The 19343-nt window shown below is 47.8% G+C and overlaps 1 protein-coding gene across 1 annotated transcript in view; it reads left to right on the forward strand.

Moving 5' to 3' along the window:
• The window catches only part of LOC143808666 (aminopeptidase NAALADL1-like), a 52174-nt gene extending 33052 nt beyond the window's left edge, over positions 1 to 19122 (forward strand). Inside the window, exons 16-19 of the mRNA XM_077291563.1 lie at positions 11550 to 11720; positions 14828 to 14915; positions 15257 to 15349; positions 18715 to 19122. Of these exons, the coding sequence (XP_077147678.1) occupies positions 11550 to 11720; positions 14828 to 14915; positions 15257 to 15349; positions 18715 to 18898 (536 nt within the window). The 3' untranslated portion in view covers positions 18899 to 19122. The remainder of the gene's footprint in view (positions 1 to 11549; positions 11721 to 14827; positions 14916 to 15256; positions 15350 to 18714) is intronic.
• The last annotated feature ends 221 nt before the right edge of the window (positions 19123 to 19343 follow it).

Raw genomic sequence — 19343 nt, forward strand, 5'->3', positions numbered from 1 at the left:
ACAGAGAAATAGACTGTATACTGCGCGGCTCTGCGCTGTATACTGCGCGGCTCTGCACTGTATACTGCGCGGCTCTGCGCTGTATACTGCGGGGCTCTGCGCTGTATGCTGCGCGGCTCTGCGCTGTATACTGCGGGGCTCTGCGCTGTATGCTGCGGGGCTCTGCGCTGTATGCTGCGCGGCTCCGTGCTGTATAATGCGCGGCTCTGCGCTGTATGCTGCGGGGCTCTGCGCTGTATGCTGCGGGGCTCTGCGCTGTATACTGCGGGGCTCTGCGCTGTATGCTGCGCGGCTCTGTGCTGTATACTGTAATAATAATAAGACTACAGATAGTGCTTTGAAATTGTGCTGTACTGTCACTTTAAGAGCTGATATTATCTGACAAAACTGTGACCTGGTGGAGTTGGTAGGCGTTGGCATAGTAACTGTGTCTGACTGCGCATATCAATGAGCTAATCAGCCAGGTGGCATTTGGCAGTTAAGTTATTTTTAGAAATTGCCTCAGAAACCAGCCCATTTTAAACGTATAGGAAAATTTCCCTATTGAAATGCATTGAAACAATGCTTTCCAATGAGAGGGAAACAATTTTCAAATGCAAATTGCGCCAAAACTACAAATCCGATCAACATGAAAAATACTTAGCACACCTCTCGTGGACGCTGGCTTCGAAATGACACCTCACTGGAGTCTGTGCGTTTTATGGTTTGGGCCGCATTAATTGCGGAAAAAAGCCTAATAATAATAATAAGAAGAAGAATAAGAAGTTATCCACGATGGAATAACAGTATAGTGCTTTGTTCCAAAGCACTATAATTAATCACCAATAAATAAACTCCATAAATTATAAAACCAAAGTACCAAACTTTTCCAATAAACCAATCCACCCAGACATGGGTGATTTTCCCACAATTAAACTACACGACAGTAAAATTATAAAAATTCAGGGGAGGGAGGCCCAGAAGATAAAAGAATGTCCGACTATCCAAATGACTAGGGGACCTGAAAGAAAACCAATAATTAATAGTCATACAGATCATGTCGTACATATAATTTGAACCTTTTGGAGTTCCATCTTCCCAATTCCTTTATCCCTGAATCGGAAAGCCCGGCCCTAGAGGCCTCCGTAGCTGCTCTGATTCTAAACAAATGAGATGTGATTTTAAGGTGTTTTTTACCCAAAAAGCGTAAACATTTCTTTAGGACAAAATTAAATTGAAAGACAGTAACAGGAGAAAAATCTCTATGAATGAATAATGGGCCCTGTCCCATAGGTCTGACCTTAATCCAATTTGCCATGTTATCAACAGGGCAAATGATAGAGACATGGATCGCGTTAATTTTCAACCTAGATCCCCTGCCTAATTAATCTGTCTTTAATTTTCTTATAAATAAAATTAAAAAAAAAAAAAAACTACTCATGAATCTGGACATCCGAAATCATGAGTCCCGAAGGCTCCGATTTCTTAACAGAAACCACCTCACCAACGCGAAGTGCTCCAAAAAAGGACAGAGAAAAAATAGAGCTAAATAATAAGGCTTCCTTAAAATTTACACAAACGTGGATGAGACAGGAGCACAATTCTTTCAATAAAGACAGGGAAATAGGTCGTCTCGAGTCAGGTATAAAATTGGTTTTCCTAAAGCCTTTTAAAAACTGCTTTACTGGAAAAAGATTAGTTAAAGCAATACTGCCAGAAAGTTTAAGGAAAAATGAAACTGCTGCTAGGCATTTCGCTATTGCATAGTAAGACAAACCGTTTTGTACTATAGATTCAGCAAACTTTAGTGCTGCTACCGGATTAGAAACTGTTGGGTCAAAATAATGTAGGTTGCAAAAATTGTTCCAATTCAGCCATGCAGCCGAATAGTCAGCCCATGATCTATTAGATAACGATTTTTTTTATAAAATACTGTATCAGAGTGCAATCATGTCCCAAATTGAAAGGGGTAAGAGGGTCCTTCCGAATCCACGTTGGGAACCTGCAGGAAAAAATTCGACCACTGACGATTTTGTAAAGAGTCAGTTATGAAAAGAAATTTGCTCTTTCCCAACTTTGCTTTCAGGCATTGTAAAACCAATTGTCTCAAAATTCTGGCAGCAAAAGTATTTTTAGAAGATAACGTGTTGATAGAAAAAAATAAAAATAAAAATAAATAAAAACAACTACTGCCTGGTTAGTGGAAAGGAGTAAAATCCTGGAATTCTGCAATAGTGATCTCCAAATTAATATTCCTGCAAAAATAGAAAAAAGTTCCAACACCATTACGTTTGAAGTTACTTTCTTAGACACCCAACTTATTGGCCACAGGATGGACAACCAATGGGAGTCAAATAAAATACTTTAGCCACACTGGGTATCCGCTGCGAAAAGAAAGGGAAAAGAATCGCCAGAGACAAAAAATGACTGCCACAAAGATCTGCCGTTATGCTCTGACAAAAAGGAGAGCCAAATTCTAGCGTCTTCCTTTAGGTCAGAACGGATACTAACATGCGAATGAGGTGAAGATACACCTTAAGTGGCATCCTATAAACTTCTGCAAAAAGCCCGACCTATAGGAATGACGCAAACCGCAAAATGCAATAGACCTAACAATGATTGAATTTCCTTAAGAGTGACCTTGTTCTTGGCTAAAAAATTTGATAACGCAATGCGCAGTTTAAAAATTTTCTCATCAGGAAGTCAGATTCCATTTTTTGATAATCAAGAGTGATTCCCAGAAATTCGATAGATCTAGATGGACCAACTGTTTTTCTGTGAGCAATAGGAACACTGAAGTGCTCACACATTTGGATAAATTTATTGAGGGGATCTTCGCATATTGAGGAACCATAAGGACCGATAAACAAAAAATCGTCTAAATAATGGAGGATACCTGCATCCTTACAATTAGTTTGTAAAATCCAATGAAGAAAGGAAGAAAAACTTTCAAAATACGAACATGACAAAGAAAAGCCCATTGGCAGGCACTTATCAAAAAAAAAAAAAAAAAACAGTCATCAAAATAAAAACCTAAAGAATTAAAAACGCACGGGTGAACAGGAAGGAGTCTAAAAGCAGACTTAATATCTGACTTGGACATTAAAGCATTAAAACCAAATTTCTTGAGGATTTCTAATGCAGAATCAAAAGATGAATAGGACACGGAGCATAAAGCCTTGTCCACTTCATCGTTCATGGATGAACCCAGCGGATATGATAAGTGGTGAATTAGCAGGAAAGAGCCCTCATCTTTTTTTTTTTTTTGGTACAATACCCAATGGTGATATACAGAAATTAACAAACGGCGGGGTTAAAAAAGGGCCTGAAACTCTGCCTAGCTGAATTTCATTAATAATTTTATCCCTAGCTGCCTCAGGGTGAGCCTTTAAAGAGGGTAAATTAGGAACAACAGAACAGCCCGCCTTTAAATTGTGGGATAAAAATTATTCTGAAAAACCATTAAAAAGCAGCTCACTGGTCCCCTGGTCGGGATATTTGCTTAGGCATACTGACATGTTTGCCAGAATCACTGGCGTCTGTGCTTTTTGAATTAGGCTCCTTACCTGAGGACTGTTGACCTGCTTGCTTTCTAAAACATTTAGACATAGGGTGTGAGTTACCACAGAACGAGCATTCATGGCGGAATCTACAGTTGTTGTTCCACTTACAAAAGGAATCGTTGAAAGCGAAACAAACACCGCGTTTACTTGAACTAGAAGGGGGCTGAAATAACTTGTTGCAGAGATGGGGAGATTTTTCACCCAAAACTGCAGCAAAAATAGAAAAAGCTTGCACCCAGTTATTGAAAGATTTAAAGTTGGTGCGTTTAAATTCATCTGAATCAGCTTTCTCATCATTCTTTTCGGATTTTGAAAGCTGGTCCTTTCTAGGCAGTAAAGAAAAAATATCGACTAAATGATTATTCCAAATAAGCTCTTTAACCCTGCTGTTCTGTTTAGATTTCACATACACTTGTACTGTTCCCGGTCATTTTTGACCGTCCTTATAAAATAATCATTTTTAGCTAATCTAACTGGTTTTTTTAAACAGTTTTTGCACTATTATATTGCTTGTGAAGATGGTTGTTCAAATACCAAAAAAAAAAATAAATACAAAGCTTGTTTTATATTTTTTTTATATCCAAAAGGGAACATGGTATTTTTTCGATTTTTGTAAAAATTGATTATTTTTGCAGATAAAAAAAAAATCTTGATCTAAATGTTAACTATAAGTAATAATATCAAACATTATGTAGATATACTTTTTTCAAAGGCAAAAAAAAAAAAGCTTTTTTCTCTATAAAATGGCAAAAAACGTTGTTTTTTATACACTTATACTGTTCCCGGTCATTTTTGACCGGACCTAACAAAATTGTGATTTGTACCTAATTCAAGTGTTATTTGATTACCTGTTGCATTGTTTTACTGTATGTGAACATGGTTTTCAATAATCAGATGAAAAATTAAATCAAAAACTTTTTTTTTTTAATCAAATAAATTAACATTTATGTACAGTGTAATACTGTACAACCAGCAAACACATGGAAAATCAGAAAATCATGATTTACAATATGAAATGTTGACAACTGAATGGAACTAGATCTATATGAACAGCAGGGTAAATAAAAACCAGTGAAATAAATTGCGCATAGCTATACTGGAAGCGAATCCGTCGGCTGTATCGCAACTTGAAAATGTTGGTATGTGTAAATCTGTTCTGACCAAAAGTAGTCAGATACATTGATAAATAGTAGTAGATGCAATATATAGTTCAAAATGAGGTGATAGCACCTTTATTTTTGTCAAAAAATGTCTGGAGAGCTGAATAAAGGCCTATCGGTCATTTTTGACCGAACAGTACAAGTGTAAAAAAAATTGTACCAAATAAAGTAAACAAAAATTAAAAAAAAAAAAAATTCCCACAGAGAGTACCCCCCTAATGACGAAAAGTCAGGGAGCCTCAAGTCTCAGAATCACACGCTGAATTTTTATAACATTATAGAATTTCAAAAACGGTCATTTTTGACCTAACAGAACAGCAGGGTTAACAGAAGGGCTTAAATGGAATCCTAAGGGAGACAGCTCGCATGTCAGAGCTTCTTTAAAAGAGTTAACAGGGGCGGTGTTAGCTGATGAAATGTCAGAAAATGCAGCACTGTGTACAGCTGATGTGACAGCAAGGGGGGGGGAATAGCTTCTCTTAAAGTTTCAGCTAACACTTTCTTTATGATGTCTTTTAAATGTGAGTGTGGAACAGACAAAGGAACATTGAAAGTCTCACCCCTCGATGAATGCTGGTCGTTTCTCTGCTCCATACAGCAGCTGGAGCTCGAGCCCTCCATGTTGGGCAAGCTCATATGGGAAGCTGCTGTAAGCGGCGTTTCTTCATCCTCTTCTGAGTGTGACGACAGGGGGTCCTCCTGAACCGGTGGTCTGGACCGCAGCTGCAGAAGCCACCGCTGTTGTAGAATCCAATGACACCGCAGCGCTTTTACGGCTGCGGTGTGTTGAAGACATCCCGGCCACTTCAGATGAGGCGGTCGGCGCTCTGTCATGACGCTGGCGGTGGAAGTCTCGCGCTGGGCTGCGAGACTTCTGAGGAGGGCGGCGCCGTGACTTCCTTCTTCCTTCTTGGACACTGCGGCTGGAAGCAGGCGGCGACAGCGACTTCGGAGAGTATGGGGTCCTTTGCTTCCTGCGCCTCCCTGAAGCGGTGGGTGTCGGCAGGACCGGAGAGGCTTGACACGGCGACCGAAGGGTATCTTCTGGAGGATGAGGGACAGCATCGGCAGGCGCTAAGATAGGTTTCATAGCCAGGCACTGCCTCAGCCAGTCCGCTCCATCCTCGCCGTCGGCTCTAGTCAGGAGCTGTTGCAGGAGATTCTCCATCCTGGGTTATGTGTCTTCTTTATCTTCTTCCGCTGACAGAATGACCAGATACCACAAAACAGGTGTTTATATATTCAAAAAAAGAGCGGCAAAGCTGCATACAGCCAATAGAAAACCATTACAATAGCTGCCAAACATACCAGAAAAGACTGGATAAAACCAGTGTCACACTTTCAGAGATGACTGACCTGACCTTTATTTGACCTTTCTTCTGACAGAAAGTCATATTAAATGACAGGGTCCATGAGGCCATGAGACCCCCGCTATATTTCTTTCAGGTTTACGCGGGGGGGCTAACATTATTCTCTGTTCTGGTGATGAGGTAAAGGTCGCTATGTAAGCTGCTCTCTTATAATATCTCAGAATATCTAAACCAGACAACCGCTTTAAGGAAGTATTATCGTTATATACATTTACGGCCTACCCACAGGCACCGATGTAAGAACAATAGGGGCACTCCAGGGATTTTGTTGGTAAGAGGAGACATCCTGTAGATACGCCATAGATATCTGCGATCTCTTTTAAGAAACAACAGTTCTGATGGATTACTAGGGTCATTCATATATCGAGTGTGTGTGAGTTCTCATCAAAGGGGTGGTCTTCTAGTAACTCTACATAGGTGATGTGAACTCCTTCTGTAGCGCCCCCACTGCCGCAGGGTCGAGGGGTACCCGGTACCGGGCCTCTGAGTCTCTGTCCTGGGGTTGTCACGGTGGCTAGACCCGGTCCGTGACCCTGCTGAGGGGCGCCAATGAAAGGTGTTGGTGGGGGGGTGATGTTATGGTGCGGTGCAGGTCGCAGTAAATAACGAGGACACCAGGTTGCAGTCTCTTTACCTCTTTACTGAAGGCTTAAGGATCCTCAGTCCGGAATACGGTTAACCGGGCTGCGCAAGTCCGGCCGGTCCGATGGCACCTCCAGAGTTCCCTTTGCAGGTGGAAATCTGTGCCTACCTTCTAGCGCTTGTGTGTTGTGGTCCTCCCCTGCTGTGCTTACGGGATAGTCCCCACAATTGTTGTGTCTGTTTCTCGTGTTCCCTCACAACTGTATTATGATGTTCTTCTTCGTCCCCCAGATGATATGGCTAGGACGCACCGGTATGACGGGTAGGCTCGGAGCTCTTCCTGGACCCTAGTGTCGCCCTTCTCCTAGTATGCCCCCCATGTCTTCATAGGTGATTGGTGTGAGACAGCCCGCCTATAGCTGACTGTCCTGCCGTAGGTTTGAAGTATTGCTTGGAGCCTGATACTTCCTCGGCGTTCCGGCCACCGGCTACGCGCCTCAGTAGGATGTTGCTTCGATCTTAAAGCACGACTCCTACTGGTATTTCTCCTTGTTGCGTTGATCTCGTTTCTCACTCAGCACAATAAATCTCGCTTCTTGTCCTTTCTTAGGGTACCGCCGCGATCAAGTGCAGGCGCGGTCCCGTAACGTTCTCTCTGGTTGCTAGGCCTCTGTCAGGATCCCACCCCTGACAGGGACCCCTCTGAATCTTCCCCTACAACACCCTCTGCCACAAGGTGTTGCCTGGTTCCAACCCAGTCAGCTTTCTGATCTCACTTCCTATCCAACCCCCAGTTTTACCAGATTGTGAGGAGTGGCCTAATACATAGCACCCTTAGCTCCCCCTGGAGGCCAGACTGTGAAATGTATTGGTGTCTGTGATACCTGGTCAGATGAACTCCTTCAGTGCCATCAGACGTACCACAGCCCCCCTTAGCGGCGGAGCATCGGTATTGCAACGACCAGGACTCTGGGGCGCTGCACTCCCCCCCGGTTAAATCCAGTACTCCTGGACTGGGAAGAAAACAACAATACATGTCAGCAAAAAGACATACAATTTTGAAAATGCAAGTACAAGTAAACTTTTTAACAGAGCTTCCCTTTATGGGAGGTGAGGACACTTGAACGTTACAAACATGGTTATATACTTTAAATAACATATTATAAATAACTTTTCTTACCCAACCGGGTATTCTACTAAGTGCAAAATTTTTGAACAATAATTTAACTTTGCCTTTAAGGACGTACTTGCTGAATCCACTAAAGACCTTCTTATAGAACATTATAAGGCTAATCAACTTTTTCTTCATTTTCCATCTTTACATCTGCAGGACAGCCTGTCCTATCTGCTCCAGGCCTACTGCCTCTCCTTTCTGTTACAGGACCGCCCCTTTCTGCCCGGGCCTACTGCCTTTCTGCTACTATACACGGTATAGAACTTATCATCCATCTTTCAGTTCAGGATTACTGAGCCATCTCTATATGGCTCCTAGGAGGACTCTCTGACTAACCCCGTACGGGTTCACTTTCTGTCCTCATTCTTCTATCAACATCATTAAACATTTCTCACAATCAACTAGTTAGTTACATTTAACTTCTTCTTTCAAGACATTATTGCCATTTAACCATCTTAAGGCAACACTGTTCATAAGTGCGATATGTGAACATTCCCTTTAAGAGGGGACCAAGTCTCTATGAGGTAGTGCAACTTCTCAAGCTGCAAGTCTGTTCGCAGTAAGGACTCCGGTGCTGGTTCCAAGACCAGTGTCTTCGCAAAGAGTCCTTTCCTTGTGTAAAACCAGTAGAGGGCACCTTTAAGAAGGTGCAAACTATGTACAAAAAGTTTGTAATCATGCATTGTTCATGATTCAGCAGTTCTTTCAATGATGAAGAAACGGGAAGCAAAAACAAAAAGCAGAAGAAGGGATCCCGGGTAAACAAAGGGATCCCTTTAAGAGTTAACCCTGATCGGGTCATAGCAGCAAGAGCGGGGAAACAAACAATCAACTATTTACATTCAATGAAGCATTCTTGCTTACTCAGTTTCTGGCTGCGCAGGGGGCGGTCTCCTTCCGGGCCTCACCAGGCCGACGGGTCGCGGTGGCGTGACATGGACCGGTCCTGGATTCAGCAACAACAGGATTCCTCGTCAGGACACCCTCCTCGCTCGTGGGTGGGCACGACCCGTAGCCACACGGTGGGCCTGGATTCCCTGGGGTTCCACGGGGACGGGCTCCGGCACCTTCCCTGCAGGAGGCTCGTCCTCCGACGTTCCGGCAGCAGCCTGTAGTGCGACGCACCGTTGGACGCCTCGAGCTATCCAGCCAGTTTCGCCAGTCTCCCTCCTCCACCGGGTATAGGTCACTGCATCGCCAGGCTCCAGGTCGCAACCGTACCTTCCCCCCGCAGGGCTCCACTTCTCGATCAACACGGACCTGTAGTGGCTCCCCGATCTCTTGAATAACTCCCCTTCCCTTCCGGGAGTTGAAGGACACCACAACACCCCAGTGTGACGGCGCGGTCTCTTCGACGCTCGTCAGATCGACCTGGGCTGCAGGCTGGGGTCTGTTCCGCCAGGCTGTCATCAGGCACCGCAGGTGTTCTGCCTCCGGCAGGATCCTCAGGCCCTGTGCCTGCAGCTCACACTCTGCCGCGGCCGGGATGGAGGAAGCAGGGGACACCGGAGTTAGGCGGACCTCCGTAGGCTGACCCAGTCGAGCGATCACGTGAGCGTCGGCCTCAAGGCGACGTGCTATCTGCTGGGCCTCGGCTACGGCCACACACTCCTCAGACGGCGGCCAGTTGGGTCTGCCCATTGGTAGCTCTGTAAGGGCCAGTCCCTGCAACGATGGTGCATCTGGGGCTGTGTCGGGTGGTGCAGCCTCATGCTGGGTCGGGTCGTCCCCACACGGTGCTCCCGGCGTCGCCATCTTTACTTCCTCTCCAGTGTCTTCTTCCCGCGGTCTCTTTCGTGGGCGGCCCCGTCTCCATGGTCTCCACCCTCCAAAGAGGATGAGAAGGCGGACCTCGGCTGTTGACGGACACGTCCTCAGGATGCAAAAATGTTTAGACTGGGCGGCCATCGTCTTTCGCGCTCTTCAGCTGGTTTACGCCCACTTCCACGCCCCTCTTCTTCTCCTGCGCTCCCCTTAGCGCTGTAATGGCGGCGGTTTTTGGCGGCAAGTGGCACTGCACAGTCTTTGCAATAAGTCACAGTCCAAGTATAATAAATCACAGTTCCAAGGCACACATGACCCGATTCTTCAGGCTTAAGTAGATCCTGTTCGTGATGCCAAGTTGTAGCGCCCCCACTGCCGCAGGGCCGAGGGGTACCCGGTACCGGGCCTCTGAGTCTCTGTCCTGGGGTTGTCACGGTGGCTAGACCCGATCCGTGACCCTGCTGAGGGGCGCCCAATGAAAGGTGTTGGTGGGGGGGGTGATGTTATGGTGCGGTGCAGGTCGCAGTAAATAACGAGGACACCAGGTTGCAGTCTCTTTACCTCTTTACTGAAGGCTTCAGGATCCTCAGTCCGGAATACGGTTAACCAGGCTGCGCAACTCCGGCCGGTCCGATGGCACCTCCAGAGTTCCCTTTGCAGGTGGAAATCTGTGCCTACCTTCTAGCGCTTGTGTGTTGTGGTCCTCCCCTGCTGTGCTTACGGGATAGTCCCCACAACTGTTGTGTCTGTTTCTCGTGTTCCCTCACAACTGTATTATGATGTTCTTCTTCGTCCCCCAGATGATATGGCTAGGACGCACCCGTATGACGGGTAGGCTCGGAGCTCTTCCTGGACCCTAGTGTCGCCCTTCTCCTAGTATGCCCCCTATGTCTTCATAGGTGATTGGTGTGAGACAGCCCGCCTATAGCTGACTGTCCTGCCGTAGGTTTGAAGTATTGCTTGGAGCCTGATACTTACTCGGCGTTCCGGCCACCGGATACGCGCCTCAGTAGGATGTTGCCTCGATCTTACAGCACGACTCCTACTGGTATTTCTCCTTGTTGCGTTGATCTCGTTTCTCACTCAGCACAATAAATCTCGCTTCTTGTCCTTTCTTAGGGCACCGCCGTGATCAAGTGCAGGCGCGGTCCCGTAACGTTCTCTCTGGTTGCTAGGCCTCTGTCAGGATCCCACCCCTGACAGGGACCCCTCTGAATCTTCCCCTACAACACCCTCTGCCACAAGGTGTTGCCTGGTTCCAACCCAGTCGGCTTTCTTATCTCACTCCCTATCCAACCCCCAGTTTTACCAGATTGTGAGGAGTGGCCTAATACATAGCACCCTTAGCTCCCCCTGGAGGCCAGACTGTGAAATGTATTGGTGTCTGTGATACCTGGTCAGATGAACTCCTTCAGTGCCATCAGACATACCACAGCCCCCCTTAGCGGCGGAGCATCAGTACTGCAACGACCAGGACTCTGGGGCGCTGCACTTCCACCCCTTCAAAAGAAAAAAATGGATATTGTGCATCTCTTCCCATGTCTCCCGCCATTCTCCTCACTTCCTCTTCTTGTCAGTGACATCACATGATTTCTTATTATCTCCCACTGATTGACAGAAGAGACCTGAGCAGTGGTGTGTGACCGAGAGCAAAAGGGTCCATTAATGAGTGTTTTCATATATATATATATATATATATATATATATATATATATATATATATATATATATATATATATATATATATTTATACGCCACTAGGCCCGATATTAATATAAAATTAATAATGAATGAGTCTAAAGTTTTAAGAAAACGACCACTTTAACTATGTTTGATCAGCAGTGGTCCAACTGCTCATCCCGCCTCCTTGTGAGAATGGATCGGAACTCTATATGCCTGATCACGACTCCATTACTTATTTATTCGCCATGTATGTGTTTTTTTGTTATATCTGTAGGATTTACCAGCCATCAGACGGTGGCACGCACGGCCGGAAATGTACTGCTGCGCTTAGCAGACAGTCTCATCCTGCCCCTGGGGGCGAGAGATTATGGCGAAACATTGGATGGGTTTTATAAGCAAGCGGAAACTTTCCAGACCAATCTCAGCAAGCATAACATCTCTCTAGGTAACAGTATAAATATAACACTACAGTTTTCATTCAAGTGTCTGCGCCTCTGATCTCGGACATACCCGCCCAGGCAGGGCCAGCTATGAAACATTTTTGGATTTCTACTCTGGTCTGATAAAAGCCAGTTCTGGCTCCAGGTTTACACGAGATCCCAGTGGGCCCCGCTTCACGTACAATTTTTTCTTCCAAGAGTTACAACTTTGTCTTTTTTTATCATTACCATGATATCATTTTTTTTTCCACTTTTTATTGGTTCACATTAAGGGGCTTGGACATTTGAACTTTTGCACAATCTCTAATATTGCAGCGCAGGATAAATTTACTGGCTTCATAGGTGTGCAACCAGGAAAGGCACTTCAGTGGGCCCCCAGCTGCCATGATAATGTCATCAGTTGTGTGCAATCATATTGAGAAAAGGGGGTGATGAGGGTCAGAGGGGACACCTTCCCAAATTTCCAACCTCTAAAATGCTCCTGTTACAATTGTGGCTGAAATGCTGTGATCTGAGCCAGCTCTGATCGCTGCAGTTACTCTGGTGTCTGCTGTATAACAAAACCTCAGCACACTCCATGTGGCATTCTGGAATGCTGTAGATAAGCCCCCGATGTATCCTGAAAGATGAGAAAGAGAGGTTAGATTATACTCACCTGGGGGGCGGTCAGATCGGATGGGCGTCGCGGTCCGGTCCGGGGCCTCCCATCTTCATAGGATGACGTCCTCTTCTTGTCTTCACGCTGCGGCCTCTCTGACCTTTCCCGGCGCCTGCGCACTGCAGTACTTTGCTCTACCCTCATCAGGGCAGACAAAGTAGGCCGGAGACGCAGCGTGAAGACAAGAAGAGGACGTCATCGTAAGAAGATGGGAGGCCCCGGACCGGACTGCAGCAGGACCACCCCTGGGTGAATATAATCTAACTCGTTTTTCTTATCTTTCAGGATACATCAGGGGCTTATCTACAGCATTCCAGAATACTGTAGATAAGCCCCTGATGCCGGTGGGCTTAGCTCAACTTCCATTTTGGGGGTGACAGGTTCTCTTTAATGTCATGCTGTGTGAGTAGAGACATTGATACGGCGTAAGGGCACCCCCTGGGAACTAGTCATAGGAGAACTGGTGGGTGTAGTGTCTGAAAAGTGATTAAAGCCGTATGCTATGAAGTATCTGCTATTGGAACAGACTGTTGGTGCTTATGATGTTCCGTAGATGTAATGTACTGGACTTTACGTTATGCGGTTTATGACGTGTAAATAAATCAAATAGACTGTTTTGTGAGAAAAACGTGCCCATGTGCCTTAATCCCATTGCTAAGCGAGTGTCCCCAACACATGCAGTAAGCGCTATCTTATAACACACACAGGTATATTCCTGTATATTCTATCTAAATATATATATACACTGCTCAAAAAAATAAAGGGAACACTTAAACAACAAGTAGTTGAGTCTAACACCAAGTAAATCAAACTTCTGTGAAATCAAACTGTCCACTTAGGAAGCAACACTGATTGACAATCAATTTCACATGCTGTTGTGCAATGGAATAGACAACAGATAAAAATTATTGGCAATTATCAAGACATGCTCAATAAAGGAGTAGTTCTGCAGGTGGGGACCACAGACTACATCTCAGTACCAATGCTTTCTGGCTGATGTTTTGGTCACTTTTGAATGTTGGTTGTACTTTCACACTCGTGGTAGCATGAGATGGACTTTACAACCCACACAAGTGGCTCAGGTAGTGCAGCTCATCCAGGATGGCACATCAATGCAAGCTGTGGCAAGAAGGTTTGCTGTGTCTGTCAGCGTAATGTCCAGAGGCTGGAGTCGCTACCAGGAGACAGGCCAGTACATCGGGAGATATGGAGGGGGCCGTAGGAGGGCAACAACCCAGCAGCAGGACCACTACCTCAGCCTTTGTGCAAGGAGGAACAGGAGGAGCACTGCCAGAGCCCTGCAAAATGACCTCCAGCAGGCTAAAAATGTGCATGTGTCTGCACAAATGGTTAGAAACCGACTCCACCCTGAGCTCTCCACAGAATACAGCAGGTTCACACTGAGCACATGTGACAGACTTGACAGAGTCTGGAGACACCGTGGAGAGCGATCTGCTGCCTTCAACATCCTTCAGCATGACTGATTTGGCAGTGGGTCAGTAATGGTGTGGGGTGGCATTTCTTTGGAGGGCCGCACAGCCCTCCATGTGCTCGCCAGAGGTACCGAGATGAGATCGTCAGACCCCTTGTGAGACCATATGCTGGTGCCGTTGGCCCTGGGTTCCTCTTAATGCAGGACAATGCCAGACCTCATGTGGCTGGAGTATGTCAGCAGTTACTGCAAAATGAAGGCATTGAATCTATGGACTGGCCCGCCCGTTCCCCAGAATCCAAATGAACACATCTGGGACATCATGTCTCACACCATCCACCAACGGCACGTTGCACCACAAACTGTCCAGGAGTTGGCGGATGTTTTAGTCCAGGTCTGGAAGGAGATCCCTCAGGAGACCATGCGCCACCAAATCAGGAGCATGCCCAGGCATTGTAGGGAGATCATACAGGCACATGGAGGCCACACACAATACTGAGCATCATTTCCTTGTCTTGAGGCATTTCCACTGAGGTTGAATCAGCCTGTAACTTCATTTTCCACTTTGATTTTGAGCATCATTCCAACTCCAGACCTCCGTGGGATATTAGTTGTGATTTTTACGGTGATCATTTTTAGGTTTTATTGTTCTCAACGAATTCCACTATGTAATGAATAAATATTTACAACTGGAATATTTCATTCAGTGATATCTAGGATGTGGGATTTTAGTGTTCCCTTTATTTTTTGAGCAGTGTATATATACACCTGGTAACGCTCACTGCATCTTGAAGGGGTAAATGATTTGTAATGTGGACATAAATCAGTGATGAATGTCTTATTGACGAGCGTTCCGTCTATACTATGACTCTGCATTGATTGGCTAAACAGTGGGCCAAAAATGACCAATTACGTTTCCGTAATGGCCACCACTATTTGTTTCACATGAACCAAATGGCTCCTTGAAGGTTTCAGAATTGTCTGTGTATATTACTGAGCATTCTAAGTGTCTGTCTTTTCAGAGCCATTAAAATGGGCGATTAATCGATACAAGGCAGCAGCTGACTCTTTGGAAGAAGTCATTAAGAACCTATCAGACTCCGAGAAGACGTAAGTGTTGTGTGAACCCAATTCTCTACTTAAGAGGCCGCTTACTAAAAGCTCAGATTCCTCCAACCTCAGCAGCAGCGCTCTATATACACTGTGGCTGTGTCGGGTACTGCAGTTCAGTCACATCTCCTTGAATTGTCTGTGGCACCGGGCACAGCTGCGGGTACGGATGAGCTGCTGAGACCATGCGGAAGCTGCCAGCTGTTAGGCGGGGGTCCCGGCCGGGGGTCAGACACCGATAGCCTGTCCATGCCCTTTAAGGATGACTATTGGGCTGGAATGTTGATGAACAGTTTTATACCTTTGGTCCAGCTCTTTGCTTTCTGTCTCTGTATTTCCAGACCTTTGAAGATACGGATGATAAACGACCAGCTGATGCTCTTGGATAGATCCTTCATAAACAATTTCGCTTTTCCAGACAGACTGTATTTCAGGTACAAATGGATTTCAAGGGATTAAGTAAAAACCATACTGTTAAATCAGCGGCGCTCCAATGATCTTCTGCGCTCTCTGTTACTATGCTGCAGCGATCACAAGCTGCACAGCCGCATGGCCGCTGCAGCCAATCAATGGCCTTACATGAAGGCACAGCTGCCGAGGTCAGTGATTGGTTGTAGGGGGTCACGTGGCTGTGCTGCTTGTGATCGCTGCAGCATAGGAAACAAAGATCGGCTGTGACCACCAGTTCCTACCCATGGCTAGTGAATATTGCACTTGTGTGATCACTAGAGATGAATGACTCTCCCAAAATATGTTTCAGGCAGATTTGATTTGGGTCGAATAAATTTAGTTTAGATTCAAATCTGCCTCAAAAAGGCATTAATTATGTTTTGGGGTCATGAGAGACCTTGAGTCGAAGCATAACAAATGGGGGGGGGTTCAAAATAAAAGTAACAGAATAAAATTAATCTGTCCTAGGCCCTCCCCTCACTTGTCGTAGGTCCTCCCCTCACCATTCCTAGGCCCTCACCTCCCCTGTCCTAGGCCCTCCCCTCACATGTCCTAGGCCCACCCCTCACCTGTCCTAGGCCCTCACCTCCCCTGTCCTAGGCCCTCCCCTCACATGTCCTAGGCCCACCCCTCACCTGTCCTAGGCCCTCACCTGTCCTAGGCCCACCCCTCACCTGTCCTAGGCCCACCCCTCACCTGTCCTAGGCCCACCCCTCACCTGTCCTACGCTCACCCCTCACCTGTCCTACGCCCACCCCTCACCTGTCCTACGCCCTCCCCTCACCATTCCTAGGCCCACCCCTCACCTTTCCCAGGCCCACCCATTCCTCAGCAGTCCCAAGCTCACCGCTCAACCTCACCTGTCCCAGGCCCACCCCTCACCTATCTTAGGCCCGCCCCTCACCTGTCTTAGGCCCACCCCTCACCTGTCCTAGGCTCACCCCTCACCTGTCTTAGGTGCACACCTCACCTGTCCTAGGCCCACCCCTCACCTGTCCTAGGCCTCCCCTCACCTGCTCCAGGTCCACCCATCCCTCAGCAGTCCTAAGCTCACCCCTCAACCTCACCTGTCCCAGGCCCACCCCTCACCTGTCTTAGGTCCGCCCCTCACCTGTCCTAGGCTCACCCCTCACCTATCTTAGGTGCACACCTCACCTGTCCTAGGCCCACCCCTCACCTGTCCTAGGCCTCCCCTCACCTGCCCCAGGCCCACCCATCCCTCAGCAGTCCTAAGCTCACCCCTCAACCTCACCTGTCCCAGGCCCACCCCTCACCTGTCTTAGGTCCACCCCTCACCTGTCTTAGGCCCACCCCTCACCTGTCCTAGGCTCACCCCTCACCTGTCTTAGGTGCACACCTCACCTGTCCTAGGCCTCCCCTCACCTGTCCTAGTACTCCCCTCACCTGTCCCAGGTCCACCCATCCCTCAGCAGTCCTAAGCTCACCCCTCAACCTCACCTGTCCCAGGCCCACCCCTCACCTGTCTTAGGTCCACCCCTCACCTGTCTTAGGCCCACCCCTCACCTGTCCTAGGCTCACCCCTCACCTGTCTTAGGTGCACACCTCACCTGTCCTAGGCCTCCCCTCACCTGTCCTAGTACTCCCCTCACCTGTCCCAGGTCCACCCATCCCTCACCTATCCCAGGTCCACCCACCCCTCACCTGTGCTGGGCTCACCCCTCACCTGTCCCAGGTCCACCCATCCCTCACCTGTCCCAGGTCCACCCATCCATTACCTGCCCTGGGCCCACCCCTCACCTGTCCTGGGCTCACCCCTCATCTGTCCTAGGTCATCACCCGTCCTAGGCCCACCCTTCACCTGTCTTAGGTGCACACCTCACCTGTCCTAGGCCCACCCCTCACCTGTCCTAGGCCCACCCCTCACCTGTCCTAGGCCCACCCCTCACCTGTCCCAGGTCCATCCCTCACCTGTCCTGGGCCCACCCATCCCTCACCTGTCCGAGGTCCACCCATCCCTCACCTGTCCCAGGTCCACCCATCCCTCAAACGTCCTAGGCCCACCCCTCACCTGTCCTGGGCTCACCCCTCACCTGTCCCAGGTCCATCCCTCACCTGTCCTGGGCCCACCCCTCACCTGTCCTAGGCCCACCCCTCACCTGTCCTAGGCCCACCCCTCACCTGTCCTAGGCCCACCCCTCACCTGTCCTGGGCTCACCCCTCATCTGTCCTAGGCCCACCCTTCACCTGTCCTAGGCCATCACCCGTCCTAGGCCCACCCTTCACCTGTCTTAGGTGCACACCTCACCTGTCCTAGGCCCACCCCTCACCTGTCCTAGGCCCACCCCTCACCTGTCCTAGGCCCACCCCTCACCTGTCCCAGGTCCATCCCTCACCTGTCCTGGGCCCACCCATCCCTCACCTGTCCGAGGTCCACCCACCCCTCACCTGTCCCAGGTCCACCCATCCCTCAAACGTCCTAGGCCCACCCCTCACCTGTCCTGGGCTCACCCCTCACCTGTCCCAGGTCCATCCCTCACCTGTCCTGGGCCCACCCCTCACCTGTCCTAGGCCCACCCCTCACCTGTCCTAGGCCCACCCCTCACCTGTCCTAGGCCCACCCCTCACCTGTCCTAGGCCCACCCCTCACCTGTCCTAGGCCCACCCCTCACCTGTCCTAGGCCCACCCCTCACCTGTCCCTCTGCAGCAGTTCTGCGCCCAGTTCTCTGCTATTTCAGATTGGTCTTGGATCATTCTTCCCTCTTAGTCATTGGCTTGGATCTTCCAGCACTGATTAGGTCTCACATGTTCTCGAAGGGAGCGACGCATTTCTACGATGTCTATCACGTCCCACATAACAAGGTGGGAAATCGCATTTGCTTGATATTCATTGAACCCCATGTGACCGAGTGGGGCCTAGTAGGCAACGGAAAATGTGGACCTTAGACTGATCCTAAGAGCGAAGGCCGACCCATAGTGAACTGCGACAGGTGATGGGCAGACTTGAGGCAGGTGAGTACCGTATATTTTATTATTTTTTTAACCCCTTCCCAGCCCTATAAAGAATTCAGCTGACATTTTTTCGGGAGATTCGTATCAAATTCATACCGGTCCATTCACGTCTGTGGGTGGGGTACTGTGCATATGTGACCACTGCGCCCATAGACAGTGAATGGCATATGTGCAGTACTGATCGATTCAGAAAGGGGTCTTGGAATTGGTGAGGGTCCTAGCAGTTGGGGCCCCAAGGATCATACGTTTATCACCGATCCTGTGGACAGATGACACACGTTGTTGACGCTCTTTGATACGGTCTATGTGTCACTATCACCACAAATCCTCTCTTTCCCCGATGGTTATAGAGTTTCTTTTCTTTCCTTTCCTGTGTAGCCATGTTCTCTGGGCCACCCGTAGTTCCACCGTGGCCACCTTCCCAGGCCTGGCAGATGCCTATCAGACGGCCATTGAAAGTGACGTCGAACATGAGTGGGATCTTGTGCACCACCAGCTCACCATCGCCATCCAGGCTGTGGACAATGCGGCCTCCACATTAGAGACGGTCACCAAAATATAAGGGAGAAGCTCAGTTACTCTACAACCGAAGACCCCCGCTGTGATTGGTAAGGGAAGACATCACCAAAATTCACCAAAATGGTCTGGAAGGAGGTTACAAGCTATTAAAAATGAATACTCTCCTATTCCCGGCCCTGACCTTTTCATCTGGTCTGAATCCTTTGTTTATTAAACTCTGGGGTCAGGAGACCCCAGTAAACGTCGGTGATTTTTCTCAAACTTTTAGTAAACAAACACGAAAAACACCCAACACACTGATGGCATCTAAGTGCTGGTCGATGCTCTTCAAAGAGCCAAACCAATCAAAACCAGACATGTCTCCATGTTCTGGTGTGGATCTTTGGGTCCTGCTATAACCACGGATATGTGATAACCCGATAGACCATAATAGACTCATATTTGTTAGTGATGAGTGACCGTTCTCAGATAAGGTGTTATCTGGGCAT

The sequence above is a fragment of the Ranitomeya variabilis genome, chromosome 2 (genome assembly GCF_051348905.1).
Source record: "Ranitomeya variabilis isolate aRanVar5 chromosome 2, aRanVar5.hap1, whole genome shotgun sequence".
NCBI lineage: Eukaryota > Metazoa > Chordata > Amphibia > Anura > Dendrobatidae > Ranitomeya > Ranitomeya variabilis.